The sequence below is a fragment of the Anser anser genome, assembly GCF_964211835.1.
Source record: "Anser anser genome assembly, chromosome: 16".
Lineage (NCBI taxonomy): Eukaryota > Metazoa > Chordata > Aves > Anseriformes > Anatidae > Anser > Anser anser.
In genome coordinates this window covers 16,347,777-16,370,063 of record NC_139737.1, presented here as the reverse complement: position 1 = coordinate 16,370,063, position 22,287 = coordinate 16,347,777, and the positions used below count along the sequence as shown (strand labels likewise).

Genomic DNA, 22,287 nt, shown 5'->3' with positions numbered 1-22,287 from the left:
TAGTCTTTTTTTCCTAGCCAGAAGTGGTGATTCAGAGGAGGGCTTGAATAACTTTTGTGCTCTGTGCCTTTGAGCTGCTTTGTGTTATGGTTGGAGACTGGCCTAATTTGCTGTCTTTGAGAAGTGAGTTTTCATGGGTCCCTATCTGAAGGCAGAGGAAGCACCTGCTGCAGCACTTTGCTGCGAAGAAAAATAAACAACTAATGCATTAACAAGTCAATGAAAAGAAGTTTGGGAAGCTTGAGGTATGGCTCTGGGCTATGAAGAGCAGCACTTGAGGCCTCTACTAGAGGAATGGAGGTGGTAACACTTTAGGACCACAAAAGCTAGACTTGCAGAAATTAATCTTCTGTGGATCTTCAGACAAGTTGTGTGCAAGATTTTTCAGGAAAGCTGAGGCTGGAGGAAATAAAAACCCTCCTTCAACCATGTCCCATTTATGTAAGTGCAATAACACGCTGAGAAGCTCCAGAGCTTCCGTGCATCAGTGTCTTCTCCCATTCAAGGTGTACAAATAATGTTTTGTGGAATTATGGCCCCAGTCCTGTAACCTGGTCTGCATGGATAAAATCAGAGATCGAATCACTAAAACAGAAAGTGTTCCTCGTGCCTTCAAGAAGGGGTTCGCACTTTATAACAACAGTAATAAATCCTTCACCTGAGCACGCAGTCTGTAAAGTTAATCAGCTTGCCCTAAGTCAACATCGCTACTTCTGCTTATATATTTTTGGTTAGATGAGGTGTGTTTTGGAAATGAACGTCTTTACCTGTATCTTACTTACAGCAGTGAAACTGAAGACTTTACATTTGTTCATTAAGATCCAATTACTTTTGTGTGAGCAGGACGTACCCATTGTCTTAGCCCTGTAAGTAATTTGTTTCCTTTGTTGGGTAAACCCTGCAAGGAGGAAATACTTCGTTAGGTTTTAGTTAAATATTTTTGTCTAAATAGGTGACAGCGTTCAGCATTAAAAAACTAAAATTAAAAAAACCGTGCTTTTGTGTCTTTTTTTTTTTTTTTTCAACGGAGGGCGTGCTCCCTCCCTTACTCTTCGGCGTCCGCCCGCGTCTCCTACCGCAGACAATGAAACGCTCGGGGCGGAGCACAGCCGGCGTTGCCGCGTGCGTTTGGGAGGCGCCTGAGGCGCCGCTCCCCCGGCGAACGCCCTCGCTCCGTTTCCTGCCGCCTCTCGTGTGCTCGCGGCAGGCCCCGGCCCCCGGGGGCGCGGAGGCCCCGCCCCGCCCCGCGGTGACGTCACCGCCGCGCTCCGCCGCAGCCCCCGCCGCACGGAGCCGCCGCCGGCAGCCGCGCTCCGGCCCGGACCCGCCATGCCCTCGGAGCGGCCCTTCAAGCAGCGCCGCGCCTTCGGTGAGCCCCGCCCGGGCCCCGAGCCGCGGGGACGGCTCCGCGGGGGGCGGCCGGCCGCGGTGCCCGGTCACGCGTGGTGGGAGGCGGCCGCCTGGGGAGCGGGACAGGGGCTGGGGCTGAGCTCAGGGGACCCGCGGCCACCGGGCATCTCCGGGCTGGCCCCGGGGAGCGAGCAGGGCGGGGGGAGCTGGCCTGGGGCTCCGGGACCTGGGGAGGGGAAGGGTGGGGAAGGGAAGGGGGGACCCGCGCCGCACCGCGCCCCGCTGCCCCCCGGGGAGCCGCTTTTCGGCCCGGCCAGCCGGCGCGGGGGCAGCTCCTGCTGCGGGCCCCGCTGCGCCCCCCGGAGCTCCGAGCCCCGCAGGTTCCTCCCTCGCCTCCCGGGCGCCGTTGGCTCAAGCGCGCGGCGTTGTGCAGGGGCAGGCGGCGGCTGCCGTGGAAGGCGCCGGGCCTGGTCGCCGAACCGATGGCGAAACCGGGCGGAACGCCAGCTGCTGCTTCTCCTGACCTCTGCCAGCTGACGCTGGGGAACGCGCGTTTCTGGCGGTTACGTCCCGAGCAGGGAGGGATCGGCTGGGCGTTACCACCAGGTGATGCCCGAACGAGGGCTACTGGTGCCAAACAGGAGCTTGGGTGTCAGGTGCTGGCCAGGCGCTGGTTAGGGCATGTTTCCTATGCGAGGCTTGAAAACTGGAGCTTTTTCCTCCCAAAGTGCTGAGTCAGCCCCTCACTGCTCTCTTGGAAACTGTAACTGTTTGGCAATTTATTGTCACAACCCTTCCAGCCTTGAACACTTACACAGCCTCCTCAGGCTGCAGCGACCCATCCAAGTAAACGTGCACCAACAAAAATCAGGTCTGGGTGCCCGGGGGATGCTTGCTTTGCTCACTGCTGTCTTATTCTCTACTCTCCTAAGCTATTTGTTAAAAGCAATAAAGTCCTAAATCAAACCCTTAGTAACTACCTTTTGCCGAACTGGTGAGAATCAGCTTACTACAGTCAGGAGGAGTCTGGCTTGTGCCTTTCCACATTGCTCAGACTTTGCACAAACCCGAAGGAAAACAAAATCCAAGGCTCAGAGCAGTTAAAAGAAAGCAGGATTAAAATAGCCCGGGAGGGAAAGAGGGGGGTGAGGGAGTTTGGTACTGGCAACTGCCTGTGCCGCTTGTTTCTGTGTACTTTCCTCTGCCCTTTTGCTCCCTCAGCTGACTGCTTTGCAGAGCTCGGCCAGGAGGAGGGGAAGGAGGAGGAGGCCTGGCAGCCCACGCAGTTGCTTTGGGTTAGGGCTGGAATTGCTCGGTTGGAGAAAGTAAATACAGCTTGTTTTCATCTTCAAATCATTACACAACAGGAGCAGGAAGTGATTGTTTACAATGCAGTTGGAAAGGGCTGATGGAAAATATTTCCAGGGACACTGTACCCTCAGAATGGCTTAATTTTTAAGGCTTCAAAACTTAAGAGAAGTGGAACAGTTCCAAAAAAACAGAAAAGGAAGAGTCAGGAATATGGCTGTTTACCAAAGCTGCCCAGGCTCTGGTTTGCTTGCTTTCACAGCAAGTGGCTTGCTTAGGTCTTGGTCTACCACCTCTTAGTGAAGATTCTGCTTTTCTCAGTACCCATTTTACCCTTGTAGTTCTGATGTCGAGATTTGTTTTTCCATTGAGTTTCTTCTGTTTGTTCATCTGCTTTGTCTTGTGTCTATTCTGAATAAATTTTCCGGATTCCTGCTCATTGTGGTTGAGGACTTGAAAAAGGAACTGGATGAGAAACACCAAAGGTTGGAGACGAGGCATGCTGAGGGCACAGAGGCTGGCTTCCCCTGTGATCCGAAGCACAGTGAGAGAGTGAGGTGCCGTGAGCTGCTCCAGCCCTTGGCACATCTGCGGCAGGGCATCTTTGGTCTAGATGCATGGGGGTAAAATCTGGTGGTGACCCTCAGCTCCCCCACGCTAATCCTTTCTGGGGATGCTGAGACTGCTGTGTTCTGCTTAGTCAGGCCCATTGCAGGAGTCTAAAACAGTTTCCAGAATAAAGCTGTGGTCTGTAGCAAAGGAATAGGGTGTCCTGGCTGCAGCCGCATGTGCCGCTGCCCGATGACACTATCGCACATCCTGTGAGGAGCGTGAGTCCTCCGGCGGGTTAGGTGGCAATGATGCCTCCCACTGCTCTCAGAGGGATTGTTCTGCAGCGGCTGCCCTGCTGTTCCGAGACTGCCAGCAAGCTTCAGGCTTTGTTTTCGCTGCGGTGTGTAACTGGTGTGAGTATGGACGTGGACCTTCCACCTCACCTGCCGGTCAGCTGAGCTCAGGTCTCGTAGCGAGCCAGCCTCATGCCCTGGCGTCCTGTTGAAATTGAGGCGCTTTGCAAGGAGACACGTACGTGTGTGTCCTGGAGCCCCTGGCAAGGTGACAGACTGAGGTTTGACCTCAGCCTCTACACGCTGAATATTCCCATCCTGGATTCAGTTCCCTGGGAGACTTGCCTTCAGGTCTGGGAACGCACTTCTCTTTACAGAAAAGGCAGCAATAAATGAGAGTAGCGCGTAGAACTGAATTCCCTCTCTGCTTGGCTCCAGGGAAAAATAAAGCATTGCCTTCTCTGGGGACTCACCTAGTATAAGCTGGCCAAGCTTGTATCAGTTGAAAGACCACCAGTGGACAAACTGTCTCTGCCACGCGCCATCCTGTGCTTGTCATACCTGTTTTGTGTAATGGTCACTTGGAAAAACATCCTGGTCTTGCTCTGAGGTTGGTTGCAGGGTCAGCTTGTCCCCATGCGCTGTGCTTTGAGCGTTCACGCTCTCGCAGCTGTGCTTTAACAGACGAGGCTCCTTGAAGTGAAGTTTGCTGTTTCACCTCGATGCCTGGTGGCCTCTACCTGCTTGTATTAATCACTGAGGATGTTCTGTGACGTGATTTGATGTGGGGTTGATTAACAGCATTGACAAAAATATTCGTACAAGAGGAGTTAACATGTTGAAAACAAATGCCAGTGAGATGTACAGACTGCAAATATTTATTTTATATATATATATATTATATATATATAATGAAAGCTGCCAACTGGCAGCCAGGAATAATAAGGCCTGTGTGTCTCTCGGTCCTTACTTCATACTTTCTTCACTACAAAAACCGAAGATAACCCCTCGAACCAGAAGGGCAGAGGTTCCAATGAGTTCTGGACCGGTGAATTTGCCTCTGCCACTGCTGAGCTGTGGCCATGGCCTGGTCATTGTCCTCGGCCTCAGCCTGCCTTCCGCTGCCAGCTGTGGGGGGACCGCTGCCACCAGAGCCCTGCGGGAGGTCTCCCGGGCCATCCCCCTGCTTGTGCCACCACCTGCAGCCGACCTGCTGTGTGTACACACCACTAACTGTGGTTGGGGCATTGTTTGATGCCTTTTGTCTTGAAGGCAGTTTGGGAATAGGCTTTGAGGGAAAACAGAGGAGTATATCTGAGTCTCTCCTGCCTGGCAAAATCTCCCCAAATAGGCTCTGCAAATCTCTGCGTGTCCAGGCATGCTTGTGTGCAAACAGCAATGACCCGGCCTCTGCAAAGTCTCTCTGTACATGCGCAGATGTGTTCTGCCTTGTGGTTGTCGGGAGCGCCAGTCCTTTGCTTGAGCAACTTGAAGCGTCCTGAGTGGTTCTGAGAAATGGGAGTACATTCCTGCTATCCTGGAGGCTCGGGGGTGTGGAGAACAAACAAAAGGCAGAGGGAAGCCCTTGCAGAGGACAGCCTTCTGGCTGCTCATGAGAAAGGAACTTGTTCTTTTTCCAGGGCTAGTGAAACTGTGACTAAACATTGAGCGAAAAAGCCAGTTCTTTATCTGGAGCACTGATGTAAACACCGTGTGTACAATCCAAACATGGCACAGAAGGTATGACTTGTTTGTCCCCCATGCTCAGGGGAGAAGCTTTCAACATCTGCTTTCTCCTTCTCTGTTTCTCGTGCTTTTTACACAGTCCCTGTCCCTGGAAGCAGAGCTGTTGGCTCCTCAGTGCCATTTTGTAGCAAGGGTGCACTAAAGCTTGTTGAGAAACAATAGCCTTTACTTGGTTAACTTCATCTGACGGGAAGAGAAAACATCTGGTCTGATGTAACAAGACAGTGATTTCTTCTCCTGTCTGAGTACGCTACATCCATCCTCTCTGTGGCATCCAGGCTGATGCTTCCAGCTGCCCCTGGGCTGTAAGTGAAGAGGGGAGGTCAAGGGCCCAAACCCCTGCAGTGCCGTTCAGTGTAGCAGGGCCCCTTCTCTTGGCCCACATGTAGCTTCTCAAGGGTGGGCTCCACAAGCCCACAGGAGCATCTTCCGCTGGTCCCCTGTGCCAGGCCTGCTACGAGGCTGTCAGCATGTGTGGAGCAGAGCTGTATCTTCCTCATAACGCCCCCATCACGTCACGACAATGTGACTCCAGACTTCTCCGGCACTCCTCGTTTCGCTGTGTGTGCTGGAGCACACAGCGCCTGCACCGCTGCGTTGGGGATGTCCCCGGGCAGGTGCAGAGAGGAGAAGCCCTGAATTGCCCTGTCTGAACGATGGAGGCCCGGCGCTCCCCTGGCGTGTTCCACGGCAGGGGGACACAGAGCTGTGTGACCGGGGATCAAGTCTCTTGGCGTGAGTTTACTTAGCAGCTGCTGTGCGGCTTTGCTTGGCGACGAGCTGAGCCCTTACCACAGATGTGTCAGGTACAAATGCTCCTCCCTGGAGGTAGGCACAAAATTATGCTCACATTGTGAAACCACTAAGAAAATGGTGTGTGATTCCTGTTTAATCTATTTGTAAGCTCTACCTCTGATACCTTTCTGTGACAGCGGAGCATAACCCTCTACCTGCACCATGTCGCAGAGACGCACTTTGTATTGGACAGTAAGTTCAAAACAGCGGGTTTTGTCCGGAGTCCTCCCACCTGTCCAGAGGCCCCCAGCTTTGCAGACAAAAGAAGAAAGCTAGGAACAGTGATCACAATCATTGCCAAGTTGCTGTAATGCTGCTGTCCCACGTGGCCTGGGACAATGGCCCTTTCTCAGCAGCGAGGACTGCCTTCCCCGGGCAGGGCTGGCCTTACCAGCTTCATCCTCCATTCCTGGACGTGGGAGTCTCCCCTTGCTCCTCCTGCAGTGCCACGGGCCTGAGACTGAGCTCTCCAGCACCAGGCAGGGACAGGGCAGGTTAGCTGTGGTGTGAGCTGTGCAGATAAACAGGGGTGTATTTCCTGGTAGGTAGAGGTGTCAGGCCTTAGGGCAGCATGTTACATAAATATTTATTGACGTTCATCTGGAATGACCTGCATAACTTGCCCGTGTCTTTGGCAGTTGCCAGCTCATCCCAGATGCATCCTTATTTCAGACTATCCAATTCCTTCCTCCTTGCAGAATATCTCTCGGTGGGATGACCATGCTCTAGCAACGCTTTGCCCTGAGACTGAGCACAGCAGCTTCTTGGGGAAACGTGTTGGTTTTCTGCATCTGCTTCGGATATGAGGCAGATCCAGCCCCACGCTGGCTGGCAGAGCACCTCGCAGGTGGCAGAGGCAGCCCCAGGGCTTCCTGAGTGCTCCTGCTCAGCTTGGGTGCTGTTGACCTTGCAGTATGTTGATAGCATGTGCAGGTGGTGTTTTCAAATGCAAGCCACAGCGTTGCTGTTGGTCACAGGCAGCAGAGCTGGTCACCGAGTCCGTCTGCTGCCCCAGGGCAGTACCAGTGCCTGACCAGCGTTCATCTGCTGTCCCCTGAAAAATGCTGCCCCTTATGCAACTGCACTGTTAGAGAATTTGCCATGTGTTCTCCTTATGTTCCACCATCTGTATCTTTTGTCTGATTAAGCTCTTGCGCACCCAGGGCTGTCCTTTCATCCTGTGTCTGCATGGTGTTCGGCACAGCCGAGCCCCGTGTCCCGTAGCCAGAGTTTCTGGGCACTTCTGGCAAACAGGTTCATGCTCTGAAAGTCGTAAAATTTTCCACTGCTGTCCGTAACTGGCATAATGATCTCATCCTGTATTGCCATGGGAGATGTTGTATGTCCACATCTTTGGGAGAACAGCTTGGGAAGGACCTCAGTCAAGAAAACAGCAGAGATTCCTGTGCTTGGGACAATTTGCAAGCTTTGCTGTTAGTGCTTAACAGCTGAAACAGCAGTTGGAGGAGAGAGGGGCGATTTTCCTGGCATATGCACTGCTACAAAAATACTCTCGTCTTTCAATAGGCCCTAGCAGTGAACTTTTTTTTTCAGGAACAGCCAATAAAAAGCGTGATTTTTATCTTACTGCCATTTTGAGCTTTTGCATCCTGGCAGTAGAAGCCTGGCTCCCCTCGTGGCTGATGAACGGTACCTGCACCTGGGAGCAGAGGCAGTGCTTCTCCCTCTGGTGGGTGTCTGCAGGTTATTCGCCTTTGCTCAGCCCTTTTGAAATACTGGCCTTATTTCCTTTGTCGTCGTCCCCCCCCCCGGCTGGAGTCCCTGAGCTGCCAAAGTGCGGGGAGGTGTTCGGCTTGTCCTTGTGGCAGGGAGAGACCAGAGGAAAAATGAGGGTATGGGCTGGGTCCTGTAAACAGCTCTCGTTCACCTATCAGCCAAGGCTTGACTGTAGCCAGATGCTGCAGCAAAGGGGAAAGTCTTAACCTCAGCTAGCACGACTATAATTCAGGAGAAGAACAAGGCTTGTAAGATCGGACCTGCAGCATGTGAAGCGTGACTGCAGACACTGCTGGCAGAAGGGGAGGGAAGCTGCGAGGGAAGCTGCCTGCTGGCAGTGTCCTGCATGGCCTGGGGCTGGGCTGGCCCCTGTCAACGGCCGCTGCAAGCTCCTGATCCGTGCTCCGTCCTTTCTTACTGTTTTCTCTTTATTCCTGTGATTTACTTAATTGGACCACATGTGAGCTAAATTAAAGATAGTAGTATACAGCTATTCTTTGCTGCAGGATGTTGAGGATGCTTTCTTGAGGCAGAGGATCCACATCCACCTCTGTTGTGCACATAGAAATGACCCTGTTGTGCAGGGCTTGGTGCAGGATGCCTTCTTCCGATTCCCAGCCCTACTTGGGCAGGAGATAGTCGTGGAAGTAATTGGTGCACTAAGACTAAGAGGAGACTGCATGTGCTCCTTAGGAGACCTTTGTGTGTCCTGGAGACTTCTGCCTGCATCTTCAGGCACCTGGACAGCTTAGGTGGGGTTGCCCTGAACTGCTTTCCTGAAGGTAGACTCTGAAACGGACGGCCCCTGGAGCAAAGCAGCACATTCTGCCGTTGCATTGTGTTAACGCCAATCTGCTGGGTCCTGCAGGGTCCTCTGGGATGAGAGAGGCTGCAAAAGCTCCAACCCCTGTGAGCAGAAGGACCAGATCCTGGGTGCGTGGCAGGTCTCGGAGGGTGTGAATAGGCAGCTGTAGCTCTGACTAGCGAGAACTTCAGAGCTGATGGCTCATGCCCTGAATTCCTGCTGGCTTTGAGGAAGCTCATCCACATGGCAACATCTCTATAGTACGCAGAGAGATGCAGGACAGTGTGGGTACTGAAGCTGGAAAAACACAAAGCATTCTGCAGGCTATGTTAGTCCCCAGCAGATCTGAGTCAACAGCAGTCAGGTCGTCTAAGTATGTGTGCCAGTGTGCTGTCCGCTCCTGCTGCGGGCTTGCAGGCTTTGGGACGTGCTGTGGAGCGCAGCGAGCAGTGGCAGCAGGGCTCTGCAGGGAGGCAGGCCTGTGCCACAGGCTGGCTGCTCCCTCTGGGTGCCCTGCACTCCCAACGGGGTGCCGTCGTACCAGCATCACCCGTGCTGATTTCTGTGTAACTCCTCAGTGACTGAGACCTCGGGAGAGTTGGCTCCTTCATGGGATAACTCTGTATGCCCTGGATCATCGGATAGGGTGAAACGGAAGCATGAGGAAACACATCTCCAATCATGAAAGCCGAAACGAGTATGCCCAAATTTTTCATTCAGTCCAAATAATCTTGCTGTCTTGCTAGCCCATGAAGCCCTATAGAAGGAAGGTCTAGCTGTTCCTAGCAGAGGGATGTTTTTCTCTCAGGGGAGGCAAAAATAATGCTCAAAAACTTCTGTGATATGGTGATTTTGTGGCCTCTGAAGAGTTCCAGGCTGTTCCCAAAGTAGTATCTAGCCAAATCTATAAGCAACGAGGTTTTATTGAGTAGTTAGAGGAGAAATGCTCAAAACTTACGGGGAGAAAATACAATACAGTCACCTGTACTTGCCCTTACCTCAGCACTGGCAGGTCAGGAGGCACTTGGGCTGCCTGAGGCAGGCAGCCAGGCTTGGGGCAGGTGCTGTGGGCAGGGTGATCCAAGACAGGTCCTGTGATACCAAGATCTTCTACAAGATGTTTGCATGTCTGTGCAGCCCGTAGTTATCGGCCATCACCCCTGGCTCACACACTGCGATCCATGACGCTGATTCCCCAGTGCATTTCTGACAAAGTCTCTGCAGGTTGCGCGGTGCCTCCCAGGGCTGCAGTGTCCCAGGAGGAGGCCGAGGGCCGCCGTGTCCCTGTGCAGGACGCACAGCCCGCTGGCACCCTGCTCAGCTTCCCCATCCTCCAGTTTTGAATTGGGGTGGAAAGCGGAGGTTCCCCTGGCAGAGCAGTGGGGGAGAGGGGAATTGAAATTCTCCTGTCAGCTCGAAAAGTATGCACGCTTTTACGTGCTGCCTGCTGTATGTGTCAGTGAGTGTGAACTCTGGAGGAAGATGTGTTAGAATGGCTGGGAGTAACTGCAGGAAAAAAATTGTACAGCATGTAGGTCCTTCTCCTTGCTTAACTTTGTTTCCCTGTTTCCACAGCAGGTCTAGAAATACTTTCTCTCAGGCCAAGAGCTGTTGTAGCTGCAGATCTGTGATGGTGAAGGAGTCCTACTTGACAAGGCATATCTCTTTAGGACTGAGGCACTCTGCCAAGTAGTGCTTGCAAGTGCACAGCAGGCAGAAGGAAATGGCTAAAACCCAGTCCCAGATGGAGAATCATCTGGGGAAGCAGCCAGGAGACACGAGGAGCCTGAGCTTCCAGAGTTGAGACCCTAAAGCCGCTGCTGCTGCCTGGCACTGATGGTTACGAACTCTGTTTGCTCATGTGGATTTAGGAATACAGCTTTATAATCCTTACAGTCTTATTTCAGTCACTTTGTTTCCACATGTTTTGGCCAGTTTTACCAGGCAGGGTGGCACTTCCTGTCTTTGGGGGGCGACTGGGGTGGTGAGAAGCCATAAAGGTCTGCTCACTGAAGCTGAGATTGCGCTGACAATCTCACTGCTGCAAAATATGAAGCACTGGCCCAGAGTACAGAATTTGCATTTCTTTTGCCATGTCCCTCCTGTCAGTTTGTAGCTTGTAGGGTGGTTGCTTCGTTTTGACTTGCATTACCACAGCCAGATGTTCCTAACTTCCTTGTTTTACTTTTCTCCTTCCAGCGGATCGTTGTAAAGAAGTACAGCAGATCCGAGAGCAGCATCCAAACAAAATCCCAGTAAGTGCTGATTCTTGCTCTTCTCGTAATTAACTGTTAAAGTAACTTCACTTGTGTTGCTGGGGCTTCCTATGCATTGGAATAAGCAAAAGGGTTTGAGCCTGCAGCTCTGTGAGACTGGGAGAAGATGGCCCAGATGGAGAGGGCTCACGTCACACCCTTCCTGCTGGCAGGACTCGCAGCAAGCTGTGTTGCAGCTGCTGCCCTCTTCCTGCATCTCCAGTTTCTACTCCAGGCCTTTGGGTGAGTCCCCTTTTGCTTTGACAGAGGGCCTGGAGGATTTGCAGAGTGCGTGGCTTGGCTTTGTGCCCAGGGAAAGACAAATCTCTCCTCCTCCCATGAGAGTGCTTCCTGAGGGAGTGAGGAAGGGGCTGTGCCATGTGCAGGTGTGGGGGACTGCCTGGGAAGAGCACTTTTGGTGTGTTTGTCTCAGCCCACTAGAGACAAAGGAGTAAAAAAAAAGGAGTCAAACCTGAACTCTACCTGAAAGAAGGAGTTTTCTGCTTGTGTTTGAAGGAAAATCACATCCTAGGATGATGCCTCACTGTGCTTAAGATTTTCTGGCACATCTCATAAAGAGGTAGGCAGAAGCTGGGGGCTGTCCTGTGTTTCCCTATCCACCTTATGCCGGGGGCTAGCTTTCTGTCTCCACATTTCCTGAAGCTGACTACATTTCCATGGCAAGAAATGCTGACTGCAGGAACACACAGCTCCCACTGAGGAGGCTGTGGGTGTGTGTCGGGGGGTGCTGCTTCCACTTGGTTCTGCTGGGAAGGAACCTCCAGCTGAGGCTGGCAGGCAGCTGAGGGGTGACTCTGCCTCAGCTTCATGCCTCCTCGCTGGGAGCTCTAGCCACAGCCTGCAGCAGATGCTTTAGAAACCCATCTTCTGCCCCATTAAAGGATGGGCTGAGCTTATGTCTGCCCATTGCCCTCACCAGCTATTGGCTCCAGCACTCTCCTTCTGGAGCCCATTGAAGTTGGGCCTTTGAAGAGCAGCTGCAAGCTTCCAACCAGCTCTGTTGAGTTGAAGGGTCTAAAATCAAAGAGGAACAATCCTGTTCAACCCAGCCTGCACTGGGGGTAGCAACAGGAGCAAGCCCAGAGCACTTTAATTCTCAGCTAAATGAGATCTGGTGACTCATGGGCAGTGGTGCTGCAGAGGGAAAGCCAAGGCTGTGTTTGTGCTGTGCAAAGAAATATCTGCCAGGTTATAAGGTTAAACAAACAAACACGTCTGCACACTCACAGAGGAACACAGAGATGCAGTGTCAGTTAGGGGACCCAAAATAACACCCTGTCTCAGGACAGCGGTGGGTGGAAACTTGAGTTATGTACTCAGAGGAAGGGACAGCCTTCCCTGGGCTCCTGCCAGGGCTGTGCCAGGGACCCTCAGCTCCAGTGTCTAAGGCCAGCAGACATCGATATGAGTAAATGCCGGAGCGCCTTTGGGACTGAGGGGACACTGTACCTATTCCCACTGAGGGACTTCCACCCCGCTCAGCTGGACAGGGGGAGGCTGTTGATGATGGTAGCATTCACTGGAGTGTTGATCTGTGTGGCTGGCTGTGTATGGAGGTCCGTATGTGTTACATACATGCATTGCTGTGTGTGCACATGCCTCCTGGGAATACATCCTTAGCCTTGCTGATGATTGGACCTGGGGACATGGAGCCACAGCAGCCTTGCCTATGTCAGGTTGTCACATCTGGTCCCATTCCCTAACATAATCCCTTCCATCTCTTCAGTCTGGGCCCCACAACAAGAATTGAGTTTGTGAATGCTGCCCAGGCCCCTGCTGCAGTGGGACCGTGTCTCCCCAGGCTCTGCACTAAGCCTTCCCACTTGTGCCGAGCTCGCTTTATGTCTGCAGAGGGTTCCCACCACGAGAGGGGGTGTCCCAAGCTGAGGAACCCCTGGGCTGGGGCAGCAGCTTGGGAGAGGTCATTCTGTATACAAGCCCAGTGGCTTCAGGGATGTAATATTAACATTTGATCGTGCAGTTACCTCCAGAGCTACACAAGAACTTCTTATCCATTGGTCACCTGTTCCTTTAGCCATTACCCAAATAGCAGCTCATGCTCTGGAAATAGAAACTCTTGGAGCTGTTCTACATGAGAGACCCTGTGTCTGCTCAAGGCACGATGCAGCTGTTGCTTTAACAGCTGGGACATCCTCCTCAGCCCATTCTTGGATTAACTGAAAGGCTTTTCTTGGTGGGATGGAACTGTCTGGTAATTAGAGATAGCTACCTCTGTCTTTGTTAGACACAAGTGAGAAATGGGGCACAGCCCAGGTGTACCGGGCCCTCTACAGCTGAAGGTGTGCGTGCAAGCAGTTGCTGTGTAGCTGTCCCTTTGTGCACACTCCTGTTAAAATCCTGAGCTCCAGGTGTTGCCTCTGTATCTCCCAGTGGCCAGAGCTGCATCCCTGTCTGTGGCTGTTGCAAGAGTCCAGCCCCTTGAGACTGTTCATCTACCTGTAGCCAAAATACTCATTTGTGAAAGTGAAACTCAAATTAAACAGAATAGGATAGCTTTGTTTGTGCTTGTCTCCCCTCCTGCAGGGAGTAAGGGAAGTTAGGAGGTAGGTAAGTAAATAAAATCACTCTTTCAGCAGGACCCTATATGGCAAAAGGGAGCAATACCTGTTTTTTCATGGTCCTTTGCTCTGGAAAAAGAGGAGACACATGGCCAGTGTGAGTACATGGGTGGATTGAGGGACCCTTCATACATTGGTTGTCCGGTTTCTTTGGCTCCTGGGTTTCCCTTATGTGATCTTTGGGGATGGGCTCTTCAGGCAGTGTTTAGGTGCAGAGCTCCCACCAAAGTGCCTTGTACCACTCCCTTGTCTGGGCACTGCCTGGGGTGCAGGCTCTGTGCTAGGCGAGTGTCCTGTTAGGCCAGAGGAGGAAGCTCTGCAAGTGGTGAGCAGGCTGTGGAAGGAGCTGAGCCACCTCTCAGTGCTGTCTCCTGGGGGGACCGAGCTTGGCTTGAGTGCAGTGTCCTGCAGTCCCCTGCCTTCTGCTGGCTGCTGTGACTGGCAAGGCGCCTCTCTCCAGCACTGTTACCAGCTGGGCTTCAATCTGTTCCAGGCCAACACCCTTGGAGATTCCTTTCTCCAAGGGAGAAACGAGTCTCAGTAGCCAGTGGTAAATAAAGGCTGCAGTGCCCTCAGCTTTCTCTGTCTTGCAGGGTGGTAGCTCGATGGTGGTGTCTGGGAACACCACCTTTTTCTCACTCCAGACTTTTCCCTTGCTGCTTCTGCTTGTGTTTAGCTTCACCTCTGCAATCCCTTCTGCCACAGCAGGGGCTGAGGGGCAGTGAAGGGCCACAGGCAAGTCCCAGTTGGCATCCGTGTCCTTGGCCCCACTGTTCCCCACAGCTCTGCATGGGGCATATGGCATTGCATGCGCTGCGTATGCGGGGCTGCTCCTGATGGAGGTGCAGCCACACAAATGGCGTGTTGTCCTGTGATTCCTTCCCGTCTTGTAGGTGTTGAGGACTCTCCTGACTGTCTGGGAACAGCTCTCCTTCCCAGCAAGATGAGCGCTGGTGAGGGGACCCTTCTCCAGGACAGCCTCTGCTGCAGAGGGAGAGAGTAGGAGTGGGAATGGGGTGGGCAGGAGACCTTCTGCACTGGGAAGGGATCTGGGTGTTCTTCCACTGCACTTCTGACTGGGTCTGCAGGGACCCCAGAGGTGCTCAGTGCTTTTATTTGTGGTCAGGCAGCAGGAGCTGCCTTGCTGCTGCTGACAGAAGCCAGCATGTCACCAAATGGTTTAGAGAAAGGCAAATCAAGCAGTGTTCCCAAAGGCAAATCCCAGTGTTCCCTGTTCCTTCTGGATCCATGGAGCCATCTTCTGGGCAGCATGATCTCCTCAAGCTGCTCTGTGCCCCTGCTGCCAAAGGCGTTTTTGGTCTCCCATTTATTTTTTTTGGAAAGGAGCTGGGAAAATGATTCACGGGAATTACCTTACAGTGAAAAATAATGTTCAGTAGTGAAAAATAATGTTCAGTCTCAACTTGGAGAAGACAATGAACGGATTAGTATACAAGTGTCCTTCTGTGGAGAAAATAGCTAGGGACTGGAGAGATGTGGGAGTCAGTGTCACTGTAATGGGAATGTATTGAGCTTTATAAGAAATATCATTAATTACTATAAATACCTACCTCCTTCTTTCTTGGTATACAAATAGTACATTTCCAGGTTGGTTTAGAATAGCAATTGTAGCTGTCAGCAGACACTCCTTAACAGAAGAAATTCATTAATTATTGGTGGGAAAACTGAATAGAAATCCTTGTTTTGTCTTTTCAGAGCGTAGGTGTGGTAAGAACTTTGCCAAGCAAGATCTCTTGAAAGACAAGGAGGACAGGCTGGGCTGTTCCCTTGGTGGCACTGTGCTGAAGTGCCATGGAAGCTCCCTGCCACCGGAGAAGTGGCCATGGGTTCTGATACATTTTGGAGTCAGTGTGTCTGACTGTTACCATGAGGAATGGAACTGGCAAAATCCAACCCCGCCTTTCTGAAGGAATGCCTTGGGTGACTTTGCAGTTATTTATAAAAACTTTGCTTGTTTGGGAATATCCACAGCTTTTCCTAAACAAGCAGAGTGATGCTGAACTGCAGCAGCTCAGCTTCATGGCACAGAAAGGATGGAAAATGTCTTCTGCTATGCAGAGGCTGTCTGGTCAGGACTGATCAGGTTGAGCAAGCTCCTCTTTCTCTCCCCCTGTCCTCTCCGCCATGTGTACGGGGAGTTGGGCCCTTAGCTCAGTTTTTGGTTAAGTCTGAAAGTGATGTTAAAATACACTTTGCTGCTATTACAGATCTCCTGCATGTTAGGGGAGGCATCAGTCCACTAGGGCGTACTGTTTCTCAGTCAGCCAGAGCAGTTGATGTTTTAGTTCACTTATCTTGGATGCTCTCCACCATCTGGCTCTGGCAGACAGGCTCGGGCATGACTCTTTGCTGAAGAGCTGTCTGCAGCCAACCTGGTGGTCACTGCTTGTGTCCTTTTTTGTTTCTCTGCAGGGAGAAACAAGGTGGGGCCTTACCTCAACATCTCCACTTGTATGACCTTGAGGCTATGGCTTGGGGCACTGTAAACTGAGGCTAACCCTGCTGTTGACTTTCTCTCCAGGTCATCATTGAACGCTATAAAGGGGAGAAACAGCTGCCAGTGCTGGACAAGACCAAGTTCCTTGTCCCAGACCATGTCAACATGAGTGAATTGGTCAAAATAATCCGGTGAGTAGGGTGGCCCTGACTGACATGCTGTGAACACAGAGAGGTGGGGCGAGGGTGAGGCAAAGGCAGCTGCTGAGGGTGAGGGTGGAGGACAGAAAAAACACAGCAACGTTTTGTTGTAGTATGGACCAGTTGTTTGTGTGAGGGATGCCCAGCACCTGATGAAGGACTATGACCTCTCCCTCACAGGACACTTCATGAGCTGACAAGGGGGACTCCAGTTCCCTTCCCGTATCCTTCAGCTCAGATGGAAGAGTCCCCTCTGCTTTGCCCAAGGCAGCAGTGTTTGGGGAAAGGAGCTTTGCAGAGCCCCAACTCCTGAGGACTTAGAGCCCCTAGCAGCTCAGCATGGCTCACCAGCAGCATGTCCTGAGCATATGGGAGGAGGTCCTGGTTGTGCTGGCCCAGTCCTGTGTGAACGGCGTTGTGGGGGGAGGCAGAACTTGCTCTCACAGTGAGTTGACCCAGGTCCTCCTGCCCTTGCCCCTCCAGGCGCCGCTTGCAGCTGAATCCCACCCAGGCTTTCTTCCTGCTGGTGAACCAGCATAGCATGGTGAGCGTGTCCACCCCCATCTCAGAGATCTACGAGCAGGAGAAGGATGAGGATGGCTTCCTCTACATGGTCTATGCTTCCCAGGAGACCTTTGGCTACTGAGGCCTGCCGAGAGGTGGCATGTGGAGATGGATGAACTGTGGTACGCAGGCCCCTGGCCTTGGGAAACCGCACAACCAGGGGCTTGCAAGAGGGGACCTGTGCTGACTCCCTTCCTCTCCCTCCCTCCCCTTCCTTTCACCCTCTCACCAAAGAGGCTCGTGGCGTGTATTGGACTCACAGAACCCTTCACCTCCGTGTAGATAGTTCCGTTCCCTCCATGCGCATGCACATGTGTGCGTGTAGACCTACAGACACCCAGGCACACAAATTGGGCCTCAGCTTCCCATCCCATCCCCTTGGCGTAACCCCTGCTGCTCTCACTGTGTGTGTGTTTGCGTGTTTTTAGCCTACTGCCAGAATGGTTTGGCCAGTGGTGGAGAGAGGTGTCCTGGGACACTGAAGAGGACACTGTCACCTTCGCTTTCAGCACAGGGAGAGCTGCCTCCTTCTCCCAGACACTAATAAAGGGCAGGAAGTCTGCAAAAGCAGCAAACAAATGTTACCGTTGCTCCTGAGTTTTAATTGATTTTAATTATACCCATATCAGATTCTTGGTGCTACTGAGTAGATGTAGGCGTCTCTATAGGACTGTGGATAATGTATATTCTTTAGGTTTTTTTTTGGTTTTTTTTGAGGGATAGGTTGGAATGGGGAGAGGGAGTAATTTTTCCTGTTTTCTGTAGGTAAATGAGGCTTTGTTGCACTTTAAGTCATAGTAGATGTCGGAGTGAAATTTAATTTATACAGGTTTGCTATATATAGTGCTGCTCCTCTGTTGACAGTTGTACCTAGATTGTATTTGCTTTTTTTTTTTAATAGAACTTATTTCCCTTCTCTATGTCTCTGCATTGCATGCAATTTTTCAGTCTCAGTGTGGCAAAGAGTTTGTTCAAGGAATGTAATGATTTGTATTTGCTACGTTCCCGTTCCTGTTTTTCATGTATTATACCAAAAAATGTATATGATAAAATTCCACCCAGTTTAACCTATACAAAGGTACATATATAAATATATATATATATAAAATAAATATAAATCCAAGTTGTGTCTTGTAGGAATGTTCTGTTTCCATCTCATTTGTCTATGTTAATCTGTCCCTCCTATCAAGTAAGAATGCATGGTCCCCATGTTTGCTACTGCGTTGTATGCCCAGTCCTTGGAGCTGGTTAGTCAGTCCAAGCTATGGGAAGAGTTGCTGGCTTGGGTTGGTGGACTAGGGCAAAGGTAGAAGCTTGGTCCGGAGGACAGGGCACGGGATAGTGATGTGGGAAACATGGTTATCTTTAACCTGTTTGTGACAGTGTTAGGTAAGTGTCTTGTGACTGAGTTTACTCATCTGGGGAAAAAATGGATATGGAGGGATTTGCATGGTCTCTGTGCTTTTAAAGGAAGCTGAGCAGTGCTGGAAACCTCCCTGAGTACTCAGTCAAAACCATTTTCCAGCCAAAGGCAGGAACTGAAGGGCATTTAGCATTTCAGTGTGTTTTCCTTCCTTTGCACTGCCTAGCAGAGAAGAGTTTCCCTGAGTTGCAGCTGACAGTTGTTTTGTTTATGTCTTTTGCCTAAAGGGAATTTTCTGTCCAGGGAAGGTCCCAGTGTAAGGGACAGACTCAGAAGAGCTCACACACGTGGGTAAATGCTGAAGAAAGACTGTGGGAAGCCAGCTTGAAGCACTGCACCCAGCAGAGTATAGATGAGAACAGTTGCCCCCTGCTCCTTGCAGCTGGAGCAGCAATGGGAGCTTGCCCCTTGTTAAGCATCAAACTCAGGTCTTTAAACTCTGGTGCCAAAGCTGAAGCCCTCTCCCACCCATTTCCCTGTGGGATGCACTCCTGCAGGTGAGGGGGGCTGTGCCTTGCTTCAGCATCCCCACAGCAGAGTAGTTTCAGGTGAGGTTTTTTCCCTCTGGGAACTGGTAAAGGAGTAGCAGACATGGTTAAACACAGTGGACTGGAGCCCTTGGTGGGGTAGAGCAGTGGAGCTCAGCTGTCTCACTGTGTCCACCATGAACAGTCACCTGGAGATGTGCTGATTCCCTTCACAGCTGTGACTCTGCTGCAAGTGACAGGGAAAGTATGATTTCAGAAGACAAAGCTATGGAAGAGGTAAAACAGCACTGCCAGTGTCAGCAGGTCTTGAATAATTTTAGTGCACTTGACTGTATTAAAAGGGGAAGAAAGGTTACTGTTGGGGTGGCTCCCCTTTAGGATAGCCTGGAGCTGTTACTACTCTCTCTCCCTTCTGCCTCCCACATAATATTATTGCCTTCAAGGTTCAACCACTTCCAGGGTCTCTCCTCTTTTGCAGGCAGTACTTTGCTGTTCTCCTTTCCCCCACACCGCCCTTAATTCCTTGTGACTCTTAAATGATGGTAAGTAACAATTTGAGATCATCCTCATAGCTCTGGGAGCACAGGACTGCCCTGTTCGTTCACGCACTGACGTTATCCTATGCACTCCGCTGGGGTCAGTGCTGGCCTGGCTTCTAATAACTTCAGCTTCTCACAGGTCTCTGAAAATGCCACTGCCTTCCCCATGTCCCACAGGGCAACCTCCTTATGTTGGACATGAAAGCAGATCCTTGCCTTGCCTTTCTGCAACCCTTTCACTAGTAAAATTCAGGAAAATCTGTGTGTTTGATGCAAGCAACTACTTGTGCATGAGGAACTGCATGGGCTTTACATAGTCTGATGCCTTTAGGCATTGCTTGAATAGTGAATAATGTTCCTCATGAGAGACTGGCTAAAGGGCTGACCAGAACAGGCCTAGCCAGCCAGCCTGACCCAGAGCTGAGTCAATGAGCCAAGGCAGAGTTTGCAGCACAGAGCTCTGCAGGTGCTGGCTGACAGAAAATTAGCAAACCATCAGGGTAGGAGGAAGGAGAATTTTCTCTGGAGGCAGTGTGAGGCTGGGGTAAGGCACCCAGCAAGCAAAGATACATGCTGGTTGGTTTGCTCATGATATGAAAGGGGGGTGAAAACCCAGAGATGATCATGACAGTTTCAGAGGACGCTTTCAGTCCCCTTTTATGTCATCTGCCTTATCACAGATGTGTGTCTTAATGTCTGTTCCATCTCTAGATTAACACGCTGGTGTGAGTCTTTGCACTAGACCATCATTAGTACAACATTTTAAGATAAAACCCAGTGCTGCAATCTTCTGAATGTTACCTTTGACCCATGAGCAAACCCACCCATAGGATTGGTACAGATGATGTGGTGACTGCTAACAATGTAGACTGCAGCTGATGATTTGGTAGGCAACACACTGCCTTCTTGTACAATCACAACCTATAATGCTGAGAGTTACAACCCGGGGAACCCCTGTTCTTGTTTAACAAATAATACCCTGAGTTGATGAGCTATGGCCATATCGAGTAATGGAAAAATACAATCCACATGAGCTTAAAAAATAGGAAAACTCAGAAAGGACTTCATAAAGCTGTGAAAGTGGTGGCTGCCATATGGTTTTAAAAAAAAAAAAAGACAGGACACCATGCAATAGGGATGTTTCTTTGCCAAAAGGTGTGAGAGTACGAGGCAAAGGGGTCACAGGAAACAATGCATGCAAGTAGAGTTCTGGGTGTCTCAAGCTCCACTAAACCAGTAGCATTCTGCCCAACTAGAGTGAGTTACAGATGTGAGAGTAGAACAAAAGGCTAGAAAGTGGAAATCTGAGGTGTTAATGTAACATCCCGAGCATGAGTTTGAAAATGGGAAAACATCTAGAAAACATAAAAACTGGCATGAGTGGTATGGGGACATTTGGAGTGATTCCGTCACCATGAGACTGAGCCATTCACCCAGAACCAAAGTTGTAAAAATGCTGACAGCAGCAGGTCTTATGTGCCCACTGACTCACAGGGGCAGAGAAGGAAGAAGAGCTGGAAGACAACAGCCTGAGAAACTCCTCCTTCTCCCCTGAGCACAGTGAAAATGGCTTGGCTGATTTTCTAAATGGTTTAAACAAGGACAATCTCCAGTTAGGAGAAATGGAGAAATGTGCATAACTTAAAACCTCATGAGGTTCTTTTAAATCACGTTACTTAGGAGAGCATGTTCACCACCCCCCTCCCCATCTGTATCTGCTGCTGTGACCTGTCCCACCTGCTCCAAGGATGCATGGACCAGCTCAGAAACAGCCAGGCCCAGCTGCACAACAGCAGCTCCTATTGCTAATGAAACCCCAGTGTTGTGAGGGAAGGATGAGGAGAAAGCCTGCAGAGAGCTAAGGGAGGCACTCCTTGGGTGCCCTACCAGCAATGGTAGCCTCACAAACGTGCACTCATAACACAGATGGTGTGTTGGCCTTGGCTAGCTGCCAGAAACCCACCCAGTCAACCTGTCACTCCCCCTCCTCAGAAACACTTGGAGAACACAAGGTGAAAAAAATCGCAGGTCAAGATAAAGACAAGGAGATAAATGCCAGTGAACCTGACACACAACACAGCCTTAACCTGGGGAAAACCGATTTAAATTTATTGTCAATTAAAACAGATTTGGATGGTGACAAACAAAGACAACAATTAAAACACTTTCCCCCGTGTCTTTTACCTGGGTACAAGTTCAGTCATAGAATCACAGCATGGTTCAGTCATAGAGAATTTACATCCATTCAGTCATAGAGAATTTACATCCTGAGTGCTGATTTCTCAGAATATGTTCAGTCATAGAATCACAGCATGGTTTGGGTTGGAAGGGACCCCAAATCCCATCTAGTTCCAACCCGTTGCCATAGGGATGCCACCTGCTAGATCAGGTTGCCCAGGGCCTCATCCAACCTGGCCTTGAACTCCTCCAGGGATGGGGCATCCACAGCTTCTCTGGGCAACCTGTTCCAGTGCCTCACCACCCTCTGAGTGAAGAATTTCCTCCTAACCTCTAGTCTAAATCTCCCCTCTTCTAGTTTAAAACCACTCCCCCTTGTCCTATCATTATCTACATGAGTAGAGAGTCCTTCTCCATCTTTTTATCTCTTTATCTTTTCATCTTTTTATAAGAACCCTCCTTCTTATAAGAACTTCTCCAGGCTGAACAGCCCCAGCTCTCTCAGCCTTTCTCCATAGGAGAGGTGCTCCAGCCCTCTGATCATCTTTGTAGCCTTCCTCTGGACTCGCTCTAACTGGTCAATGAACCTCTTTGGCACTCTTTGGGCCACTGTGGGCCTCTTTGGCCCTCTGTTACCCTCGAAGACTCTCCAGGACACAAGGATAGTCAATGATTCTTGAACTTTCAAAGACACTGAAAATCACTCTGTGATGCTCTAGGTTGCTCTGCAACACTTGATAACTCTTGAGGACGCTCAGTAACACTCCATGGTTCTCTGTGGCTCTCTGTGACAGTATAAGAATCCCAAGGACACCTTAGAAGGCTCTGTGACACTCTGTGACACTATGACACTGTGACTTATGATACTGTGTGACACTGTTATCTTCTATCACACTGTAATGTGCTGTGAAAATCTCTGACACGACACTATGACACTATGAAGCTGTTTGAATCCAAGAATCTTTGGCAGTATTCCTCTGTGAGACTGTGACATTC

General features: G+C 50.8%; 1 protein-coding gene across 1 annotated transcript; it reads left to right on the top strand.

Moving 5' to 3' along the window:
• The first annotated feature begins 1,181 nt into the window (after positions 1 to 1,181).
• On the top strand, positions 1,182 to 17,786 carry MAP1LC3A (microtubule associated protein 1 light chain 3 alpha). The gene is made up of 4 exons (XM_083801871.1): positions 1,182 to 1,369; positions 10,786 to 10,841; positions 15,984 to 16,090; positions 16,583 to 17,786. Exons 1-4 carry the CDS (start codon positions 1,330 to 1,332, stop codon positions 16,743 to 16,745), a joined length of 366 nt encoding a protein of 121 aa, XP_083657997.1. The 5' UTR covers positions 1,182 to 1,329; the 3' UTR covers positions 16,746 to 17,786.
• The last annotated feature ends 4,501 nt before the right edge of the window (positions 17,787 to 22,287 follow it).